Source organism: Mustela nivalis (assembly GCF_964662115.1).
Source record: "Mustela nivalis genome assembly, chromosome: 15".
NCBI lineage: Eukaryota > Metazoa > Chordata > Mammalia > Carnivora > Mustelidae > Mustela > Mustela nivalis.
The window spans coordinates 7,362,755-7,386,001 of record NC_139034.1 but is presented as its reverse complement, the minus strand read 5'-3'; the positions used below and the strand labels follow the sequence as shown (position 1 = coordinate 7,386,001).

Genomic DNA, 23,247 nt, shown 5'->3' with positions numbered 1-23,247 from the left:
GTGCTCTTGGTTTAGAAGATACCTCATTTGTTTTGACCCACTTAATAAATATATGTGATGTTGTATATCTCAGAATCTCTGCCCTGTTACGAGTGAGACACTGTGCTAGAGGGTGGGTGGTCGTGAGGAACCCAGAGGCCATTCTCACAAACCTCCAGTGTGGTAAGGGACTTTAAAGCCGTTGCAAGGTGGGCACCTGGGTGGCTCAGTGGGTTAGGCCTCTGCCTTCAGCTCAGGTCGTGATCTCAGGGTCCTGGGATCAAGGCCCGCATCAGGCTCTCTGCTCGGCAGGGAGCCTGCTTCCCCTCTCTATCTCTGTCTGCCTACTTGTGACCTCTCTCTCTGTCAAGTAAATAAATGAAATCTTAAAAAAAAAAAAAAAAAAAGCCGTTGCAAGCATAAAGGAGCTCAGGGTAAAGGGAGAGCATGCAGATCAGATCTGGGGAGTCCCAAGACTTCCCGGAGAAAATGACATCCAAGTTGAGAGTTGGTTACTGAACCAGCATGAGTCTTCTCCTTGGTGAGAAACAGACCCAACTACAATAAGTAGAGTGGCATTACAGGGTCATCTTTATTTTTAGTAAATAAAGAGAATACAGGATCATTTCCAAAGCCATGCTTCCCCCACACAGGTAACCCTTCTCTTGGGGTTTGGAATGAATATGCAAAGGGAGACCTCATCCTTGCCTGTAATGGACAGACCTAAAGTTGCACATGCGCACTCTGAAAACATGTCCATACATATATTGTATGTTATGCTAATGAAGCTTATGCCCCTCCCAGAGCAGGGATTTTAACATAAAGAAGCTGAGGTAACTCTGGGGCACTTTCGTCTGCTCAGAGGTAGTCCTGCTTGGGGTCAGGGGAAGGTCATCCTCCAAACGTTTCTTTTCCTGTTCCAGCAATTAGTTAGCTAGTTTCTAAAAGACAAAATTGATAGGCACAGGCTTCTGGGAGTTTGCTGGGCTAAGGAAGTCTCTCCGGTGACAACATGAAGGGTGAATAGAAGTTAGATTAGGTTTGTTGTGAGGGAAAGGTGTGTTCCAGGCAGAGGGAATAGCATATGCAAAGGGTGGAAGCCAGAGAAAGGAGAGCATGCTTCTCCCCATCCGCAGGCCTCTCAGATTCAAGGTGTCCTACGCGTGCTGACAGGAGCCTGCAGCGTGCTGAGGCCTTGCCTTAGTAGGCTACTCATTCGGCCCTGCTTGAGTTGTAGCCTACCAGGAGTCAAGGGCGTGTCTCCAAACCCATTTATAGCAGCTGTATCAGTTATTATAATTAGAGATCTTACTTAGATATACAAACAAATGAAATGTAAGACTGTAGAGGCTCAGCTCTGTGAAAACTGAGTACTTTGTAGAGATTCAATAAAGGTGAATTGCCAAAAATTATTTTCTGTCCGATTAGATGAGAATTGATAGCTGTAAAAAAGAAAAAAGAAAACAAAACAAAACAAAAGAAAAGAAAGAAAGAAAGGAAAAAAGAAAGAAAGATCGGTTGATCCAGGAATGTTTACTCAGGATACTTCACAAGTGTCTCTGGTTATTGCTGTACTTGAAAGAAACCAGAGCTGGAAATCACAGTTGACACATTCTCGTGTGACCTAGGCAAGAAAGAATGCAGAATTCCAGTCGGATGATCATACATGAAGACCTCTGGTCCTTTGTGATAACAAAGATGAACCCATTGCACTTTTATATGTTGTAAGTTAAGACATTTGTGGCATAAATGCAGGTGTGATATTTTTGACTTGGGGTTTTCAGGCAGTCCAACTGCACCTGTGGGAGGACCCCTTCAGTGGGTTTCCTGGCTGTAGCAGGAGGAGGTGAGGGAAGGATTGGAGTGTTGAGAGATTAAGTCTAGACTAGAGATCAGAGGTAAAGAGGCTGCCCATTCCATGCTTCCAGGAGAGGGGATTAGACTAGCCTGGGGACAACGAGGAGCCATATTAGAGTTTTAAGTGGAGCAGGGTGCTCAGATTTGCATTTTAGATACATGGCTAGCTAGACTGTGCCCTTCCTACAGACAGGAAGAGCCGTTGCTAAGTCAAGTAGACAGAGCCCTGATCTAAGAACAAGACCATAGTTGAGGTGCCTGAGTGGTGGGGTCGGTTAAGCCTCTGACTCTTGGTTTGGGCCCAGGTCATGATTTCAGGGTCCTGAGATCAAGCCTTGTGTTGGGTTGGGCTGTGTGCTTAAGGCTCAAGACTCTCTCTCCCTCTGTCCCTCCCCACCTGTATACTCATGATCTTTCTCTTGCTCTCAAAATAAGTAATCTTAAAAGAGGAGAGAGAGAGAGAAAGAGATCACATGGCCATAGTCCTGGAGAAATGAAAATTTGGAGATCAGGCCAATTGGATATTTCAGGTGCTGAAATGCAGGTGCCTGGGTGTTGGAGAGCGTGAGAGAATAGCACACGAGTGGGGGGGCTCCGTTCTGTTTCAGGCATGTTGAATTGGAGGCACAGGTGCAACAACTAAGTGAAGATGTTCGTACCGTGCCCTTTATCATAATAGTCTGATATTGAGGAGGAAGACCCCGGAGAGAAGTAAAGACTTGAAAGTCCTCAGCAAATGAATGGTTGTTCTTAAAGCTGTTGGAAGCAGTGTTATCATCCAGGGTGTATGTGAAAGATTAGAAGAGGATCAGCAATATTTGGGGACCAGTAAATGATAACAAAGTCCACAAAGAAGATAAGAAAGGAACGGCCAGACTGGTTAGTGGAGTCCTAAATGTCAGAGGAGGCTCGTTTTCAGGGACAGAGGTTAGCAGGCAATGTTAGATGTATCCAGAGTGAAGTTGGGCACTCTGAAAGATACACATTGGATTTGTGGCAGGAAGGACAGTGTTGACCTTGATTGGCAAAGGCAGCTTGAGTTCACTGGGAGGGCAGAGCCAGAATGCAGTGGGAGGGCTGCTGCCAGGCTATGGGGGAAGTCAGGACCTTGAGTTTTAGTACAGAAGTGTTTTATCCATTTTGTTTCTCATTTCCTTGAAATGTTAGGGCTAATTAAAAAACTTTTGTCTTGCTAGCTTATTAAAAAAATTATTTTGGCTTTATAGTACCTGAAAGCTCATTGATACAGATGGGTCTGCATTTATTTTTACTGAATTTTTTTGAAAGAAATAGTAATATTAAGTATGCATCAGAAAGTTCCATTCCTTGATTTATGGTTATGAAATAATACCCCAAGATAAAAGAGGTGGAGGCCTGAAAACTTTATGCCGTTTTAACTCTTGATTTTTTAATTAAACAAGTTGTAAGAAATTACTGAAGCAATTTTTTGGAAAAGTTGTGTGATGAAGTCAATAAATTTATTAAAACACTTTAGATTTATTCCTTTACTTGGTCAAAACAAAGAAAATACATATTTTTCCTTTGCCTTAGTTTGCTGTTGTTGATACTATTTCTAATTTATTATTCTAGTTTACTGTTATGAAAGTTAATTTTCTCATTGACAGATCTTTGGGTCAAAAAACAGAATTGAGGGGCTTATGGGTGGCTCAGTGGGTTAAACCTCTGCCTTCGGCACAGGTCATGGTCTCAGGGTCCTGGGATCGAGCCCCACATCGCCATCGCGCTTTCTACTCAGCAGGGAACTTACTTCTCCTCTCTCTCTGCCTGCCTCTCTGCCTACTTGTGATCTCTCTCTCCCTGTGAAATAAATAAAATCTTAAAAAAAAAAAAAAAAAAAAGGAAAGAGAATTGAATCCTAATCCTGTTGACTGGCTATGTGACCTTAACCTCAGAGTCTTAATCTCCTCCTTTGTTCCATACCCCTCCGATGTGTGAGGATGACATGGTGCACAGTAAATGAGTAGCAAATACAAGCTGTCATTCCTGCAAAGAACCAGAAGGATGTATTCCTTACACAGGGGACAAGTACTGAGAACCAGTGGGCCATGTTTCCAGCCAGAGTTGAGTTACTTATTTAACTGTGCTAACCAGCAGTTTAACCTCAGACAAGTCACTTAATCGAATGAGTAAAGTCCTAGAGAACTAGGAGTCTGTATGGAACAATATTCTGTTTAATTATTATCCAAATGTAGGTTAAGCAAATTTAAAATACATTTTAAGAGAAATAATATTTTTATGTTGAGTATCTTGACCAAGATTTTAGTCATTGTCTAAGGATGTTCCAAAGTATCACTTTAGAGACTCCGTATCACTTTAGAGACTCTACCAAGTTTTTTTGTTAAAGCAAAAGAGAAAAAGAAACACAATAGCCAGTATTAAGGCATATGTGATGCCTTGAAGTAACTGTAAAACCTTTTTGTCTGATCTCTTATTGTTTGGTTATCTCTTTCTGTGGCTGCTTTTCAAAAGTTTTCTTTCAGTAATGAATCAGAGAAAATACAAAATCAGATCTTGCTTACTCAGCACCTACTGACAGTGATGGTAACAGTTCTTGGGAAAGCAGGTTGAAGGATTGGTGACAGCGAGTTTTGGTTGCCCCGTGTGGATGTCATGAGTCTGGTCTAGTTCTTTTTTCCTTTCCCTGTCCCGTTTTTATACTTTATTACCAAGGGGATACTGGGCAGTGCTTGTATTTATTTGTGAAACAGGATGACTCAGTTCACTTGTCTTTAGGCACGTACTTGCAGGAAGAATGTTTTCCTGCCTGCTAACACTGAGCATGTTAAAATCAGTCCTGACCATGTTGTGAGACAGTGCGGATTCCACAGTCAGAGGAATGTAGAAATTATTCCGTATACAAGAACAAGTATTACAAACATGGACATCAGACATCAGTGCCTTGAACCGTAGTGCCTGCAAGTTTCAGAGATGCTGTTAGCTCCATTAGGAGTTTTATCTACGCTGGTATTTCATGCCTTAATCACTGCCTATAATTGGGATTTTTTTTTAAAAAGGAATATAATGTTTTAGTCTCTCTTAAAAAAAGTTTTCTACCTTTTTCCAGCAAACTGTTGAAATTGTTATCATTTTAATGGTTCAGACATGCTCAGTTCTAAAACTTGGATTTCTTCAATCTTTCTAGATTAAAAATAGCAAAAAGCCATTCAAATATCCTGGGTCCAATGCAAGTTTCAGAAACTGGATTTTAATAGTAGAGGAGAGATTATTACAAGTCCCTGAAGGAGAGCCAAGAGATCTAAACATGTAGCAAACAACCACACAGTGCTTGTACTCTGTCCATGTTGTTCTCAGAGATGAATTCAACCAGGCTTAAAACTACTCAGACCCTTTTCCTCACTCAGTTAGGCAAGATTTCAGTTATAAGTAGTGTAGCTGGCATTGAGACCAGATCAGGCTGAGTTGGAATCCCAGACTGCTTCCATTCCACCGTCTGTCTTCCAGGTGGAAGGTGGAACAAAACACAAAATGATTATTTTTATGTGCACAGAAGTGTACCTGTGTGTTTGGCTTTTAAGACCATGCCCTAATAATTGCCATAAATTAAAACAAAAGAAGAAAGGGAAATTCATCCAATACCTACTTTGCTCTTGTTATGTTTGAAACCTGCTCAGTCTTAAGGATGTAAAGACAAATACATAAATACAGAACAGATTTGAAATATGTACGAGGCCCGGAAGGATGGGGGAAAAAAAAAACAACACATGGTGTTTACAGAAGATGGGAGAAACAAGGTCGTAAAATGAAGACCTTACCTTTTCTTTTAAAGGGCAATTTTTATTTGTTTCTGAAGTCTAAACATTATGATAAACAGTACTCGGGAGGAATGTCTTTTTTGGAGAGGTTGGGGCATGGGGTAAGGGCAAACGGGAGGGTTTATTTGCCACTGAGAAAATTTTCCATCACCTTGTATGTTCAGGTCTGCGTTACCACAGGTTGAAAGGAGTAGCTTTGAAGACACAGAGAGGCACCTTTACATCCTCTGTGTCTTTAAGTTTGCACTGGGTGGTTCTCACCCAGCAGCTTCTTATAACTTGGGCTCCATTTCCTGTGTGCTCTGTGTGACAGGGTCCTCCCCTTCTGTGGTGAGGAGCCTGGCTGCTGAGGCATGTTTCAGGAAGGCCTGATTGAGCCTGCCTTAGCCATCCGTACATGAGCAGGCAGCATATTGAAATAGCGTCTACAGCTAGATCAGTATGTTCTAGAAAATGTTACGTTACGTATTATGTTGAATGAAGACATAATGTATACAAGTTTCAGAAATTGGTTATATTTTCTTATATTTCCTGGAAAAGAGCATAACTGGTCTATAGATATATAATATGGCTTGTTTTTAATCATTCAGAATAAAGGGAATGCTCTGGATACTTAGTTATTTGTGCTAGTGGACAAGGGAGCATTGGTTTGAATAACTGATAGCAAATGTAGCAAATTAGTTCCTGTTAAAGAATGCCCCATTCCAGCTTTAGGAACTGCGGCCCCATCAGTAATAAGAGAAGAGCAAGAGAGCGTACAACAGAACACATGCTGCGGGGGCGCCTGGGTGGGCTAGTCGGTGAAGCATCTGCCTTTGGCTCAGGTCATAATTCCAGGGTCTTGGGATTGAGTCCCACATCAACAGGAGACTGTCCCTCCTACTGTGTGAGCTCTCTCTTTCTCTCTTACTCTTGATTCTGGTTAGTCGTTGCTCAAATGGGACTTTGTACTGTAGCTCAGCCCAGCCAGATGTAGGGATTTCTCTGTTCGTGTACTCAACCTTGAGCCCATTTTCTAAAGCGGACAATATTGTGCTGAAGAATAGTGTTGCTCTATCCTCTGGGCCTTCTCCTGTCTTGTGCCTGTCTTGGTACTGGGGCCGTATCTAAACCTAGTGGGGACATAAAGTTGCTAGGATATTCCTAGGCTAACGACACCTTTCCACCATGCAGAAAAGGTTGCTGCTTTGGTGAAGAAGCTGCAGCAGCTGGGAAACTTTGAGCAGAAAACCAGTGCTGGTATTCTTTCTGCACAAAGCAGAAGGTGGTCATATAAGAAAATCTATGCCATATTGTATTTAAAATAAGAAGATCTCAAATTCAGAGCTAAATGGAACCTTAATGACCACCTAGTCGATCTCAAGAAACAGTCCTGGAGAAGTAGACATGACCACTGGTTTGAGTCTGAGGTATCTCTGCTAACTTACCCCAGTTGTTTTATGGCATTTCCTTTCCATATAGGTGTGTGTAAATATATATGGGTCTTAGGACCACTTCGCTGAAAAATCACTTTAATTTCTATATCTGTATAAGAAAAAATCTCATAACATTCCATGTGTTTTCAACTTTTATTTTCACTGATTTCTAAATATTTGATATTAGGATATAATTTGAATTTCTCTCCTCCCCTGAGGGACTGATCCCTTACTTAATTCTTTCAGGGTTGCCAGTAATCAATGTTTGTAATTCCCAGTCCTGACCATGTAATGTAGTGGTGTCTTATCCAAGGAGAATAGATTAATGTGTGTGTTGGGGTGGGGGTGGAGTTTAAGACTTTTTTCAACTATGCTTAAGGTCTTTGTTGTAGTAGTCTTATTGATCTTGTAAATATAGGCTTTAATCACTAAAAAAAAAAAAAAAAAAGAAAAAAAAACTAAGCTGTAAGTCAAACCTCGGTATTACTTCTTCCAAAAATATCTTAGAAGTGTTGTTGAGTCAGTATCATCAGTATCCTTTGATAAGATGCCTCATTTAAACACAGTCTTTGTTTGTTTACCTTTTTCCTTCTTTTTATCTTTATTTCATTTTGGGTGTGCAGTAAAGTAGGTTTACTTAGTAAATGCCTTTGATTTAAGATCCTAAACTCCCAGGGATCTCAGTGTAGTGCCTTGACCCTATCTCTGGATTTGGAAAAGTTCTTGGGATGTAAGAGCTATCCTGTGTACTAGCTGCCGGTGAAAGGCAAAAGTGAGCAAACAAACTCTTAGGACAATACCAAGGAAATGTGGCAAAAAGATCTTTTTCTTTTTGACAACTTGCAATTTTATCCAACCAACAAAGCAAACAGACAAACCCCCCATTTTTTTTTTTTAAGATTTTATTTATTTATTTATTTGACAGAGAATACAAGTAGGCAGAGAGGCAGGCAGAGAGAGAGAGGAAGAGAAGCAGGCCTCCTGCTGAGCAGAGAGCCCGATGTGGGGCTGGATCCCAGGGATCCCTTGGACCATGACCTGAGCCGAAAGCAGAGGCTTTAACCACTGAGCCACCCAGGCGCCCCACGAACCCCAAATTTAAGAAAATGAAAACACTCTGGATTTTATTTGCCTCCTGCTGGAATTTAAACTTAGAACGGATACCCATCAGAATTAATTCCAACTTCTCACTGCTCTTTATCTCAATGTTTAGGATTTCACCTCTTTCTTCTAACTAAAACCGTATCTATCCATTCACATTCCATGGTCTTCATTAGTTTCTGAATTGATTTTTAAAAGGCACACTAGCCATCACGATATTGCCTCAGAGGAATGAGTTTCTTGAATTGCCTAGAATAATACTTCCCAAACCCAAATGTGTATTTGAATGCCTCTGACCTTGTTAAAACGCACGTTCTGATTCCACATAATGTGGGTGGGGACCCAGAGTCTTCACTTCTAATAAGCTGCCGGGTTGTGCCAGTGCTGTGTGTCCGTGGACCACACCCAGAGTACCAAGGCCCTAACCCACTTTCTTTGTGGGTAGTAATATGTGTTACTAGAATAAAAGAGTTCTGCGACCCAATAAAGTTGGGAAATTCTATGGTAAACAGTGTTGCACAGAGGTCATTTGGGTTTATGGGAACCTGTGGCTACTAATGTATACTTGCACGTTTCATGAGGTAGACCGTACTGTGCAACTAGTATGCCTGTGGCATATAGGAAACTTGACCTTATGGAGAGAGACTGTTCTGAAAAACAATTTTTTTTTTTTTAAAGATTTTATTTATTTATTTGACAGAGAGATAGAGAGCACAATTACTTGTGAGCAGAGCAGCAGGCAGAGGGAGAGAGAGAAGTAGGCTCTCTGCTGAGGAGGAAGCCCAATGTGGGGCTCGATCCCAGGACCCTGGAACCATGGCCTGAGCCGAAGGCAGCTGCTTAACCAACTGAGCCATGCAGGCGCCCCTGAAAAACAATTTTAAGGAAGCTTTTGAGTCCATAATTTAGTTTAGTCCCACCTTTTAAAAGAAGAGATAGGCCCCTTTTGAATGAGCTATTTTACTAATCATTTAAAAACTTTGACTTTCTTAAATCATTAAAAAAAAAAAACACTTGCAAAGGCAAAATTTGAAGCTGATGTGGTGTTGTGAGTGTGATTGTGTGTGTGTGTGTTCACTCCATTTCACCTTTGTTGTGGGTTATTAAAGCTATGAGTTCTCCAGAAGACTCTTCAGCTGGATTGAAAGGTGGGATACAGGAAGTCAGTAGAAATAGCTACAAATACTTAAGATAAGAACAGTCTACAATATGGCACATAGTCAGCATGGGCAATATAATTGATTAGGCAGTTTTGCCTAATAAGTACATGGTGTGAGTTTTATGAGAACCAGCACTGTTTTACTGACCTTGGGTCTTTTGAAGTTGAGGCAGCATGATTGGTGATGTTTATTAATCTCTAACGAAGTGCCAGTATTGTTCTAAATACTTTTTGGTATGTTCTCAGTAACCCTCACAGGGTTGTTGGTGCCCCAGTCATACCCATTCTATAGACCAGAAACCAAGATTCCCTGGAGACTTAGAAACTTTTCCTAAGCAATTGGGTAGAGCAGATATTGTACCCAGGTTCAATGGGTCCCACCAGTGTAAAACACGCATTCATTAACTGGTACTGTTACTGTTTTAACCACTGTTTATTAAGGGATCACCAGGTGATCGCTACTTCGCATATGTTATGTCTTGCTCATAAAGTCAAAAAGTAATGTCTTCCTGTCATGAAGAAATTGAAGGAAGTGTAGTTTGTTAAAGATCATTGTTTCACAATGTAAAAGAAAGACTTGCTCATTGACATAACTTGGAAAATAGTGAAGAGTATGGGGGAAATAAATGACCTGTATGTCGTCTAGAGAGAAACTTTGAAAAACAGCAATTCTTTTCATTATAGGCGATACACACTTTATATAATGAAAGATAGACATATTACTTCCCCATAGTAGAGTGAAAGTAATATATATACACACATATATATATTTGAACAAAATCCTTTAAGGTGATTTCATAAATTTACAATTAACATAACTCAGATTTTTGTCATGAAATCCCAACTCCATTTTTGAACTCAGCGACCTCTCTGCTTTTTCCCCCATGAAATAAATACCTTTTTAAAAGCTCTCTAAAAGTCTAACTCAGCCTTTGGGATTGTAATTAAAAGCAGCAAACGCATTTCTCCCACTTTTGTCGAAGGCTCTTGACCACACCTGATACGCTTGTGAGTGTGTTTGGGTTTGATACCAGGAGGCTTTGCTTGAGTTTAGAATTTCCTCTCTGACATCCCTGGGACGTCTGGAGCCGCTAACCCTAGCGGCTCTGAGCAGTGAGCGAGTTGTCAGCCTCTAAGCATGCTCTGGCCGGGAGTGCACACAGCGTCAAAGCAGTGAATAAGCGATTTCTGCCGTTTCCGTAGCTGAGAGAGCCTGTGTGATTCTCCGTGATGCTCAGTCACACCCCAGTCCTGCTCTGAACGTGGCTGTTTTTCAAACAGAAGGATGGTAGCCAGAGGGGAGATAGCAAGATTCTGGAGTCTGGAAAGCCTTCACATGGGTATGTGTGCACAGAATGAATTACTATATTGTGGCACTATTGCTAATTAGACTCCGTTTACTTCCAAATTTTGGTGCTTTCTCTTTGCTGCTGCTTGCCAGTTTAAGTGTGTCTGTGAAAGCTCATTCATCCTAGTGCAGCATTCTGAGGGTACTTTTAGTTGTGGATGTAGTAAATCAAGGAAATTGGCTTTGATTATGGTATAGCTGTTAGTGTGAAATAGAAAATAAGAAGTAAGCATCCTGTGTGAGTTATGGATCTGGTTTTTACTGTGCTGGTGTTTACTTCTGTTACATGAAATTCTTGTATACAAGAGTTTATTGTTGGGCTGTATATAAAAATGTTCCTTGCTAATCTGGGGTATGGAAGGCTCTCAACTGGTTTCTGAAAAAGACTGTTTACTGTTTTCAAAAGTGGTATTGTCCCGTATTTGGTTGCTGCACTGTCCTCCCCTTATTTTTCAGTATTTCTGTGAGTGGTGTCCACTAAGATAGTTCCTATTTCAATGTGAAGGAAATGTGATGCTCTCCCCCTAGGAAGTCATATAGATTGTGATGCATGTATTCTTTAAAAAGAGTAAGAAAGCAGGCACTTCACAGGAAGAATCTTAGCCAACTGCTACAATGTGGATACAATAGGATGCTTTTTAACAGTCTTGTCTCTGTTTTTGCTTTCAATCTAAGCCAGTAACTCAGACTGAAATGAATGAGAATTGCAGCTGACAGCTTGAAGGCTGCCTTGGGCCTCACTGGGGCAGTACAGTACGGTTAGAGTTTGTGCTTCTTTCTTGTCTTGGTTGGAGTTCTGTGCTGGCCGGGAGCAGACAGGGATGTGGTTATGGCTTCTGTGTCTGGCAGATTGAGAAAACAAGAGCAGCGTGTACTCCCGTTCCACTGAAAAGTTGCTCCCTGATAAATGCCTTCAGAGCACAGACCTGCCTCCCGAGTGGCTGTGAGGGTCCACTTCAGTAACTGGGTACCATGAGCCTGTTGTCGTTGCAGACCAGATGAGGCTGGGATGGAGACCAGAGGGGTGCTGGGTGCCCCACTCCTCCTGAGCACCATTGGGTGGATCTGGGTGTTTATTACAGCCGAGCCAGCCACGCCAGCGCGTGGGAGAGCAGAGGCGGCCAGAGCAGAGGCGGCCGGGCGGGCTGTGCTGGGAGCCCCCCACTGTCCTGCTGCTCCTCCTCTCAGCATTCCTCCACTCCCTGGGCAAGATTCCCAGTCTTTCTTCCCACACTCTGCAAAGGCCGAGGGAAGGCCTGACCCAGCCTCTGGCTGTGAGTGGAATGCTCTCGAAGTAGCTAAAGAGACTCAGCATGGCAGAATCTTCTGTGCAAGGCTTTACACTCGCCTCCCCTCCTGTGTTCCAGGAGGGCTCCCCTGCTCCTGCCCTGCCCCCACAGGTGGCTCTGCTCCTTTGATGAGTCTGGCTGGAAAGGAAAGGAAGGAACTCTCTTTAACTGGGAAGGCTAGTTCTGTAGGAATCTTCTCTTTTCCGGCTCTGAATGTTTTCTGGTTCATTGTGTTCCAAAGACTTTTTCATATACTGCTATACTCACTATGTGTGTGTGTGTGTGTGTGTATAATGGAAGTGACAGCAAACACAGTATTTAGTCAACTTTAAATGATATGCCATCATAAGATAATGAGTTTGCTAAATTGTGGGTTCTATTTTATTTGAGCACCCTGATTGCGCGGGGAGCAGGGGGGGCGCTGGGGGACCCTGAGGCACAGCCTGATGGCCCTTCTGTCTGGAGGAAGCTCCAGCCAGGGACAGGCAAGGGGAGCGTGGGCCCCGGGGAGGATGGGCCCCATCAGACTGTGGTCCTGTCCCTGTGAGCTAAGGAGAGGGCAGGACTGAGGCAGGTGTGTAGCAGGCTTGTTTTGGAGCCAGACAGACCTGTGTTTGAATTCCAGCCCCACCACTTAGGAGCAGTTACTTAACCTCTTTGAGTCACAATTTCCTCTTCTATAAACAGACAGTAATAATTCCAAGATGCTTACGAGGCTTGACTGGGATGATTTATAGTAAGTGTTTAGTGCAGTGCCTGGTACACACTAAGAGTTCATTTCGGGGATTTGGTGAAACGAGATAGGTTCCTGCTCAGGATTTGTGCAGCGAGGGGTGGTTATATCCAGCCCAGAGAGTCGTCGAGGGTGTAACCAAGTGACGAGGAAGAGCCCTGGACAAACCCACATGTGTCCGTGTGGGGGACAGGGTCAGGGTCAGAACCAGAAACCCAAGGAAGAACAGCAGCTTGTTAAGAGGATGCCAAGGGACAAGCCAAAGGTAAAACCTGAGGGTTCGTGGCAGGACACTAAGAAACCCAGAGCCTGAATCCCATGTCTGAATTGGACACAGGATGGAGGGCAAGCTTCCAGAGCAGGAGGAAGCTGAGGTCTCTCCAGCCGCTGTGCTTCCAGGAGAGAGTAGAGGGGAGATCTCAGGGGTATTGTTTGGGGGATACCAAATCCTGATATCTGAGGGCTCTGAATACCCATTTGACAGAAGAGCTCAAGCAGACTTTTCTTAATGATACAGAGTATATATATGACCCAACTCTAGGGCAAGTTTTTGGCCTTAAATTGAGAAGAGGGAAGATGATTCATAGGTAATTTAAAACAAAATTCATTAAACCATTTGTAGAAACAAAACCCACTGTCCGGGGTTTTGTGTAAATGAAGCTCAGTTGTGGTGTAACTTACTCCCATCACCAACCACTCTGGGCAGCAGAAGTCTGCAGTGGCCCTAAGTTGAATCCGGATAGAAAGCTGTATCCTGGGAGAATTATTTTCAAAAGATCCATAAACATTATAAAAGGTTATCAGTGAAGACTGGCATGTCCATATCTAGGACCATTTTTGATCCTATTGTTCCTATGTTTAAAAGGCTCAAAAATACTATTTCTGGGAAATGCTTTGCAAGTCTAGATTAGACATAATAGTGACTTATGTGATGGTAACATTTTAAATTCCAGATATGAAAGTTGTTCATTCAAGCCTTTCACCCAATCAAGTGACACTGACTAGTAAGCATGTTTCTTTCCCTAAGGAAGTTCTTTACCCTGGGAGAGGGGTGGGGACAGATATAAAGAGATAGGTACATGAACAGCTAGCCAGAATATTATAAACAGCTAAAATATATACAATATATACAATATATTTTATTTTACAATATATACAATAAAATATATACAATATACAATATATACTATATGTATATACAATATATATATACAACATATACAATATATAAAGAGATAGGCACATGAACAGCTAGCCAGAATATTATAAACAGCTAAAATATATAAAATATATATACAAAATATATACAATATAAATTTGATGAGTATTTTAAGCCCTACCATGCTTCTAGAACATCAGAGACCGAGATTGTTGCTGCAGGGGGCCAGGGAATAACAGGGAGGAGAACCAGAAAGTCATGGAACCCATCACCAAAAGTGGGAGCCAAGCTGCCTTAAAGTCAATGAAGCAGAATTTGATCTGCTCTTTGGATGAGAATGTTGCTCCATGTGGAGAGATTAGCATGGACAGAGGGATTCTGCTCTTTTTGTTGATCTAAGGAACAGTCAGTGGTACAAAGTAGCAAGAGCAGAGGTTTTCACCAATGAGATCAGGGTACGTTGCTCTCCAAATTGTGACTTGCTGCGTGGACAGGCAACAGAACCCATCCATCCTAGAACAGATCCGTGCAGGTGGCTTAAGTAAGTTTGGCCTTAAAGTCCCATGATTCCCACAGTTAGCCAGGCATCAGAATCCCTTGGGGTGCTTTTGAAAATGGATTCTCAGCAAACTCCCCACTGTCCTTGAGCACTTGGTTCCGTGGTCCAGCATAAGGCAGGAATCTTGATTCTGAACATTCCCCCAAGCGATTGGGTGCCATTGGCGCTGGATGCGTGGGAACCACTGAAGAGGAAGTAGTGTCCTGAGTTTTGACACGGAAGTCAGCCCCCTGGAACTGGGGTTGTCCCCTTTGTGTGCATCTCCGTGGCTTGAGAGTGGCTCTGGGTGGTCAGGGTTTCAGCGCCTAAAGCAGTGGCTCTGTGAGAGCTGCTGAGGGTCCTGAGCCCAAGCTGCTGGACTGCCTCTCTCCGCTGTGTTTGCTATTTCCGTTCTTAAGATGGGAAGCGAGATGGGCTTATCTCAAACCTGAGGAAGTCTGAGTGACCAGCAGGAGGTTTTCTAAAATGTGTGTTTTGAACAGATTATTCTAAGTGTAGGAATTCCCCTGCAATCAGCCAAGTTGTTGAGGGGAAGTCCCCTCAGAGGAGCTGCCCCAGCCGCGGGAAGAGGGCTGCTTGGTAGGTAGTGGGGTGAGGCGCGTCGTGACAACAGCTGACATCCAGGTGACCTTCACGTCAAGTGGCTGACTGGGAAGCCCACTGTGTTTGTTCTTACCTTTCTTTCTTTCTTTCTTTCTTTTTTTTTTAAGACTTTATTTATTTATGACCGAGAGAGGGAACACAAGCACAGGGGAGCGGGAGAGGGAGAAGCAGGCTCCCCACTGAGCAGGGAGCTCAATATTACGACCTGAACTGAAGGCAGATGCTTAACGACTGAGCCACCCAGGTGCCCGGTTACCTTCCTTTTATTTAACAAAACACTTCCACATGCATCCTGTTACCAACCCTGCCCACAGAGGCGTGAGACACGTGAGAGAGGCACCATTTTTCTTGGTTGCAAATGAGAAAGCGAAGACTCTGTGAGCTCAGGGTCTCTTTCTGCATGGCCTTGCTTGGACCCACACTGAGGTCTCTAGACTCCCAGGCTGGTGCTTTTGAAGTTCTATAACTCTGCTCAAAAGACCTTCAACATGCAGAAATAAGCCAAACGGGAAAGAGACGTGTTATGTGTCCTGAGAAAAAATCCCACCAGGACATGGGCCTGTTTTCTGTGTGCATAAATCAGACTCCTATAGGAAGTCCTTATCCTTTGGCACATGTTATAAAATAAGACTTTCCATTGTTGGTGATGTTTGATATTTCCTGTCATAAAAATTCACCTTTGGAGTCTGTGGGCAGGTTTCATCCCTTCACCAATGCAAAATATAAGTCCAGACAGAAGAATGTTTGTTGCTTCCCTGAGGAATGTTTTCCTTTGGAATGTGGAAGCTGTTTATTGTTGGCCTTTAAAAAAAAACAAAAAAAACACACCTCAGGTCATCTCTGGTTGTATTATGTCTAATTGTGTTTGCAGTGGTCCTGCTGACTTAAAAATAGTCTGATCTCTATGGGATGTGTGGCTCTCTCCAGTTGTTCCTAAAGCCGCATCAGGTCAGGCTGCGACTGGCCTGGGGAGTCGTGCTCGGATGGCAGCTGTGGCCTGGGGAGGCGACCAGTTCATTCAGGAAGTGAGCAGGGATCCAGGGGAGAAAGGAGAATTCAGAGCTGAATCTGAAGGTATGACTGTAGAAGGGACAGAGGTAGGGGGTGCCACAGGAAGAAGGTAGCCCAAGAGCAGCGCCCTGGTGTGTGTGTGGGGGGTGTGCGAGGGAACAACAGCCTTTCCAGAAGGACGTGGTGACAATTCAACAGACACCTTAAAAATTCATTGTATACAGATTTAGAGTATTTCTGTATATTTACTCTATGGAAAAAGGTGTGTTGTTTCATAATTGGTCTGAGCCAGAGGTATGTGCTAAAAATCAGTGTACAGAGCTTTTAGATGGTAGAGGTTGTCTCACTGGGCTTGAGTGCAGCTTTAAGAAGTTCTGTGGAGGGGCACCTGGGTGGCTCAGTGGGTTAAACCTCTGCCTTCGGCTCAGGTCATGATCTCAGGGTCCTGGGATCGAGTCCCGCATTGGGCTCTCTGCTCAGCAGGGAGTCTGCTTCCCTCTCTGTCTCTCTGTCTGCCTACTTGTGATCGCTCTCTGTCAAATAAATAAATAAAATCTTAAAAAAAAAAATAAGTTCTGTGGAAAGAGAACACACTGTATCTGCTTTCATTTTATTGTATATATAGGGCTTTGGGGGATTTTAAAAATGATTTTAACCCAGAACAATCTTTGCTCCATGTTTCCAAGATTGTTTTCAAAAATGGCTTTTCCAAAAAAAAAGGCTTTTCCACGCCTATGTGTTCAACAAAAGAAATACATTTGGTGAGGATGTGGGGAAATGAGAACCCTATGCATTGTTGGTGAGCATATTTAGTGGGGCGGTCAGTAGAAAACAGTTTGGAAGTTCCTTAAAAAGTTAAAATAGATTTACCATGTAATCCAGCAGTCCCACTTCTGGGTATACATCTCAAAGAATCGAAAGCAGGATCTCAGAGAGATCTTGGACAGCCATGTTCCCTGCAGCAGTACTCACAATGGCTAAGAGCGGGGAACAACCCAGGCACATCCACAGATGAATGGATCTAGAAAACAGTGTATACATACAGTGGACTATTATTCCGCCTTTAAAAGGAAGGAAATTCCAACAACATGCGACACAGATGAACCCCGAGGACATGATGCTAACTGAAATAAGCCAGTTCACAAAAGGACGAATGCTGTATGACCCCACTTAAAGTATCTCAAGTAGTTAAAATCACAGAAACAGAAAGTAGGAAGGTGGCTGCCAAGGAAGGGGGTAGGAAGGAGGGAAAATCAGTATCAGGTTTCTGTTTTGGAAGATGAAAAGTTTTGGAGATCTGATCTGTTCACAACCATGCGAATACGCAACACTATTGAAGTGTACACTTAAATATGGCTAAGATGGTTAATTAATTCTGTGTGTTTTTGGTTTTTTTAAACCACAATAGGAAGGGAAGGAAGGAAGACATTAAATTTATTCTTTTTTTTTTTTTTTTTTAAGATTTTACTTATTTACTTGACTGAGAGAAAGAAAGCACAAGTAGGCAGAGAGGCAGACAGAGGGAGAGGGAGAAGCAGGCTCCCTGCTAAGCAGGGAACCTGATGTGGGGCTCGATCCTAGGAACCTGGGATCCCACCTGAGCCGAAGGCAGGCGCTTAACCCACTGAGCCACCCGGGTGCCCCTAAATGTATTCTTTTTATTATTAGGATATATTAATTTCTCTTAATTTTGCTAAAGTACATTTTGAGAATTTATCATAGCTCCACATCATGTAAAATACTCCCAGAGAAAAAGTCACATTGACTGACCTTGATCTATAGTTGAAGGTTTTGAGTCCATTAAATTAAATGAGATCACACTTATTTAGTGAGGGAGTGATGAGGTGGCATGAAGAAGCGTGTGGTCCACATGGCCAGTGGTGCAGACCTGCTCTTTGTGCAGAGGCCTGCCCATTAGAGGTGATTGTGGGCTTTGGCACATGGTGGGAAGGAAGATCTGCTAGGTAGAGTGGGGTCAGATTGCAGAGGGCCTTGAACTGCTGCAGGAGAATTGTCAGAATGCTGTGGATAGCTACTATATAGTTTGTAGTGAAAATGATGAAACTTTTGTTTTAAGAGGTTCACCTTGGATAAGTCTCAAGAATAAAAGACACAGCAAATGGAAAATAATCTATGACATTGTAATAGCATCTTATGGGAACAGATGGGACCTCCACTTGCAAAAAAAGCAGTGTTGTCAAATTACTGTATGGCGCACCTCCAACTTAAGTAACATCGTCTATCAACTGTACTTAAAAAGAGAAAGAAAGAAAAGGTACAGACAGAAAACCAGTAAAAGTGAGCTATAGGATGGCTGGCAGGGAGCCAGGTAGGTACGGCAAGCAGGAAGACCACCATGACATTGGCCTCAGACCCAGCATTGTGTAGCCCCATTAAATAGTTTAAGTTCTTGGAACCTTAGTTTACTCATCAGCACTTTGCAGTTCAGTTCAAAAACAAGGTTTTGAGTGCCTTCTCTCTGCCAGCTTTTAGGTGAGTGCCAGGGATACAAAAACAGACCCTGTCCCTTCTCTAAAGAAGTTCCGGGCTCAGAAGGGAAACATACGTGTAAGGACAGTGTGTTTGCCCAGAGGCAGCCTCAGACTGCAGCGCTAAAATCCCTCCCATCCAGACAGCAGACTTGAAAACCCCAAGTCCATAAAATGTGTATAAACTATAGGACAGAAATACAAGGAGTCGTCAACTGAGCACAGACTTTAAAATCGTGAAGGGAAAAGGATAATATGGAAAATCAGATCATCGCAGACATCGTTGGGAGCTGGGATCCGGAGTCGGAAGAAAAGGGAGGCGAGTTGAGTAGGGGATGGGTGGGCACTGCTTCGCTCCAGAATGCTGTACAAGTGCTAAGATTGGGGTGTCCAGTCGTTTTTGTCTTATCACTGATTACAAGGGTAGACGTGGTAGAGGCAGCCATGCCAGTGAGGAGGAGCTGATGACACAGGCTTGACCCCTGCCACACACGCCGTGCCCTCCTGGGGTGTCAGTTTACTCCTCTGGAAGATGGGGAAACCATCAGTCTCTCCCGCATAGCAACTGCCCTGAGGGATACATGAGCCGAGTTACGCAAAATAGCCGCTCTGGGCCTGGTGCATGGGGATGCCCAGGGAAATCATCTTCCTTTCTGTAATGGTTTTCAGTTTCTTCAGAGTGCTTTTATGTATTGTTTCCCTGGAAGCTCACAGTCATGTAACCGTAAATGACTTGTTGAGGATTTACAAATGACTACTACTGTCTGTCTTTGACAGTTTGGCAGGTGAAAGATTGAAAAAGAAACTTGGACTCAAACAAGGACTCAAACTACTAACAAAACACCAAAAACCATTTTGATGCAGCACTGTTATTTGAAGCCAAGTTTGTCTGACCAAGAGCCCTGCTCTTCTTGGACTGTGTGTTGGTTGTATTTCCATCCTGCCAGGCAGTGGTCCAGGGACTAGAAATGCAGTTAAGAACGAAGCAGACAAAATCACTGCCTTTATGTAGTTTGCATTTTAGTTGGAGAAACAGCACACAAATTATATTAGATGATCAGAGATGCTATGGAGAAAAATGAATGAAGAAAAAAGAGCAGGGGTGGAGAGAGGGGTGGTTTTGAAGGGGCCAGTCAGGGAAGGACTTGGCCTGAGTCTCCTTTGCTTGTGGGAGGGTATCAGGGAACAGCGCTTCCCCCACCCAAGGGAGAGCCCGGCCTAGGGATCGAGCAGCCCTCAGAACCAGAGCAGAGTGACAGGGCTGGGAAGTGCAGAGTGTGTTTGTGGTGGGTGGGGCGGGGAGAATCACAGGGAGAGGGGCTGCTGGAGTGACCTGCCCGGAGAGGTGGGAGAGCAGTGAGAACAGGCCAGATTCTGGACTCATTCTCAAGGGAAAGTCAGGATTTGCTGATGAGCTGGGTGTGGCATGTCTGCGGTAGAAGAAAAAGAATGACCTCTGAATAGAGAAAACGTGTACACGTACTCCCACTTTACAGACTGGAAAACTGAGGTTGGGAGAGGAAAAGTGGAAGGTGCCAAGGTCATTTAGCTAGACAGTCTGTAAAGCTAGGGTATTTGCCCAAGTGTTTGTGCTCCACACTGCTTAGGCTTTTCACTGCCGTACCTCACTCACCCACTGGAAGACTAAGTCAGCTGACCCCACCTGGCCCCTAGAACTGTCTTGTTTCTTCAGTGATTAGTGAACATTAATCTGCACTGTGGAAACTGTCACTTTGGAAACTTTCTCAGGGTGCAGCTCAGCCAGAGATAGTTTTCTAAGTGTTTATGAAAACTCAGATCATTCAGTAGATGAAGGTCCTGATTTCCAGACAATTTGATCCTGCTACTTCCTGTGGAGGTGTAGCCTTTTTTCAATGGAATCTCTTTCTCATTAGACTCCTGTAAACTGTGAATTAGTGCATTATCACCACTGGCTTCCCCGAACCGCCCCCCCCCTTACTGATTTCCATGGCAACAGCCAGATCAAATGGTAAAGACTTCTCCCTGGAAAACGATGTTCAGGGGGTTTTTGCGGGAAAAGTGTCATTTTCAGGGCTTTGCTGTGGGCAGGAGGCCCAGGTACCTTTCATTTCCTGCATTTCCCTCCTTTGGCTCAGTAGCCATGGCTGAAAAATGGTGGGAGGAATGCCGTTAGTGCCAGGCTGTGCCAGATCAGTGTTGGCGGACATGTGCAGATTCCTGCCGCTTCGGGCCTCCTTAAAAACCAAGCGTTTGCATGCATCTTCCTTACGCAGGAGCGGTTGAACTTTCCAGCTGTTAGCCAAGGTAGCTGTTGGGCACGGTAGCCGAGTGGCTGCTCCAGGATCTCTGGTTAGAGATGAATGAGCTTTAGTGGTATTCTTTTATTTTTTTTGGTTTTGGGTTTTGTTTTTTCTAGGCAAATAAGAAAGACTCACGCATGTACAAAAAGCTTGTATTTGCTTCCTCAAGACTTTCTCCCCCGCCCCCCTCCAATATACATACCAGACAGTGCCCTAGGCTGAGTGACCTCATATTCTCTGCCTGCAGCCACTCTGACCTCAGCATAGGGGGCCCAGGTACCACACGGTATCCAGGCTCTTACAGAGCTCATGCACACTTCTCAGACAAGGCAGCCTTTCTCCAGGGCCTCACGGACACACCTCCAGCATCACACTCCAGAGGGAAGCCACGTGAGACAGAAGCCCTGCTGTGTGGCCATTGCCTCCCACTGGGGACAGACGCACACTCGTGTGCACATGCACACCCAGAGCTGGCTACCCGCTCCCCACCTCTCTGCATTCCCTTCGCCTGGACCAGGCACTGCATTGACGTGAGCCAGGCACTGCCTTTCTTCCATGGTGAATCAGCCAGCAAATTTGCAGTCTGCCAGGCCATGCCAGGGGTCTGGAGAGTTTCCATTTGCTTAGAAGACTTTGTGCTCAGCTCCAGGGACATTCCGCCCCTGCATTGTTCATCCTCGAGGCAGCTTACTTGTATGTTTCTCTCTCAGATACAGACCCTGATCTTCCCTGAATGAGACTGAGCCTGGCAACAGCGAGGGGATGTGACGGGAGGGAGGGTGGTTGGAGCCCAGGAACTCTGTCCTCACCACAGAGGTGTCCTCTGATTCCAAGCTCACTGCCCTGACATCCAGTGCACTGTCCCACGCATGGGGAGACGGTCTACCATCTGGTATCCTAACTGGGACAGAGATACTCAGATCAGTGGCTGTGACTCACCATATACCTAGGGTCATAAAAGTAAGCTGGAGGAAGGCCTGTGGGGCAGCTGGCCCCACCTGGGCTCACAAGAGGGAGGCTTTGAAGAAGAGGAGGCTGCAGCTGGGTTGTAGGGGCTTCCCGAGTATGGATGGGCAGCCAAGCCATAGGAAGGCATAGGTAAAGCCTGCGCCCTTGTGGAGACCAGGTATGTTGGGCATCGTCGAGAGGGGCTCTGTCTGGCACTCAGGCACACAGCATGGGCATCAAGGAGTGGGAGGCAGCTTGTGAAAGAGGCGCTCGTCTTCTGTCTCCCTGCATCTCCCTGGTTTCCTTTATTTGGCTTGAATTCATCATTTTAATCGTAGTCCTGTCTGTGCACGGTAAGGAAAACTTGAGAATCTGACGTACATAATATGATCTTAGAACTAATTGTCAAGATGTTGATCATCACCCATTGTCACAAATCGTTTTCAGTAGTTATCATTATTTTAGTGTAAGAATTCTAGGCTCAGTTTACACAGTGTGTTGCGTTTATTTTATTTTTTTAATTTTTAATTGTTTTTAGTGAGCGTGCGTGTAGGTAGAGTGGAAGGAGGGGCAGAGGGCGAGGGAGGCAGAGACTCCCAAGCAGGCTCCATGCCCAGCATAGAGCCTGAAGTGGGGCTCGATTTCATGATCCTGAGATCATGACCTGAGCCAGAATCCAGGGTCAGACGCTTAACCAACTGATCCACCCAGGTGCTCCCAGAGTTTGTTTCTTTTTTTTTTTTTTTTTTTTAAAGATTTTATTTATTTATTTGACAGAGAGAACTCATAAGTAGATGGAGAGGCAGGCAGAGAGAGAGAGAGAGGGAAGCAGGCTCCCCGCGGAGCAGAGAGCCCGATGTTGGACTCGATCCCAGGACCCTGAGATCATGACCTGAGCTGAAGGCAGCGGCTTAACCCACTGAGCCACCCAGGCGCCCCCCAGAGTTTGTTTCTTTTAAAAAGTTCACGACAGCAGCCTGGCTGAAATGACCGGAGGGAAGCCGTGGGGCCCTGTATGCCGAGCTCAGGGCCATGGCCTGGGGCTGGACGGTTCTGTGGAGTACCTGCAGCGCAGCTTGTCCCCATGGGATAGGCTGCAAATGTAAAAGGCATGTCAGGTTTGAAGACCTGGTACAAAATGAGGAATAGAAGTATTTCATTTAAAAAAAAAAAAAAAAGTTGCTTAGCTGAGAAAGAAGACCTGTCCCCTGATGGTAGTTCCTAGAAATCCAGATTTGCAAGTCCTTGCAAAAGGCAAGAGCAGACGGCACTCTCCCACTGCGATCTCACACTGGCCTTCTTCCTTCCCACCACACTGGCTTCCTTGACTTTGCTTTGGGATTTTCCAAGTCATCATTGGCTTCACCGTCTCTGTTGCTCTGTCGTCACCTTGACCTGCACAGACAGCATCCTTGACTTTCAGTTCCCCTTGCCATTCCCCTGAGGCGGCACCTGGGTACCACTCTCCAGCTACCCCACTGTTTCCCCAGCGGATTTCCGGGGCCTGGTGTCCGTCCCCAG

At 44.3% G+C, this 23,247-nt stretch overlaps 1 protein-coding gene across 13 annotated transcripts in view; it reads left to right on the top strand.

Annotated features, from left to right (window-relative positions):
• The window catches only part of SPATA13 (spermatogenesis associated 13), a 342,569-nt gene that overhangs the window by 298,833 nt on the left and 20,489 nt on the right, over window positions 1–23,247 (top strand). The window contains exon 1 of one of the 13 annotated variants that reach the window (XM_082700182.1): window positions 10,435–10,645. The exons of 11 other annotated variants lie outside the window; for them this stretch is intronic. In XM_082700182.1, the coding sequence (XP_082556308.1) occupies window positions 10,591–10,645 (55 nt within the window). In that variant the 5' untranslated portion in view covers window positions 10,435–10,590. Of the gene's footprint in view, window positions 1–10,434; window positions 10,646–23,247 lie in introns of those variants that run through there. One more of the 13 variants, XR_014303095.1, reaches the window with a different exon arrangement.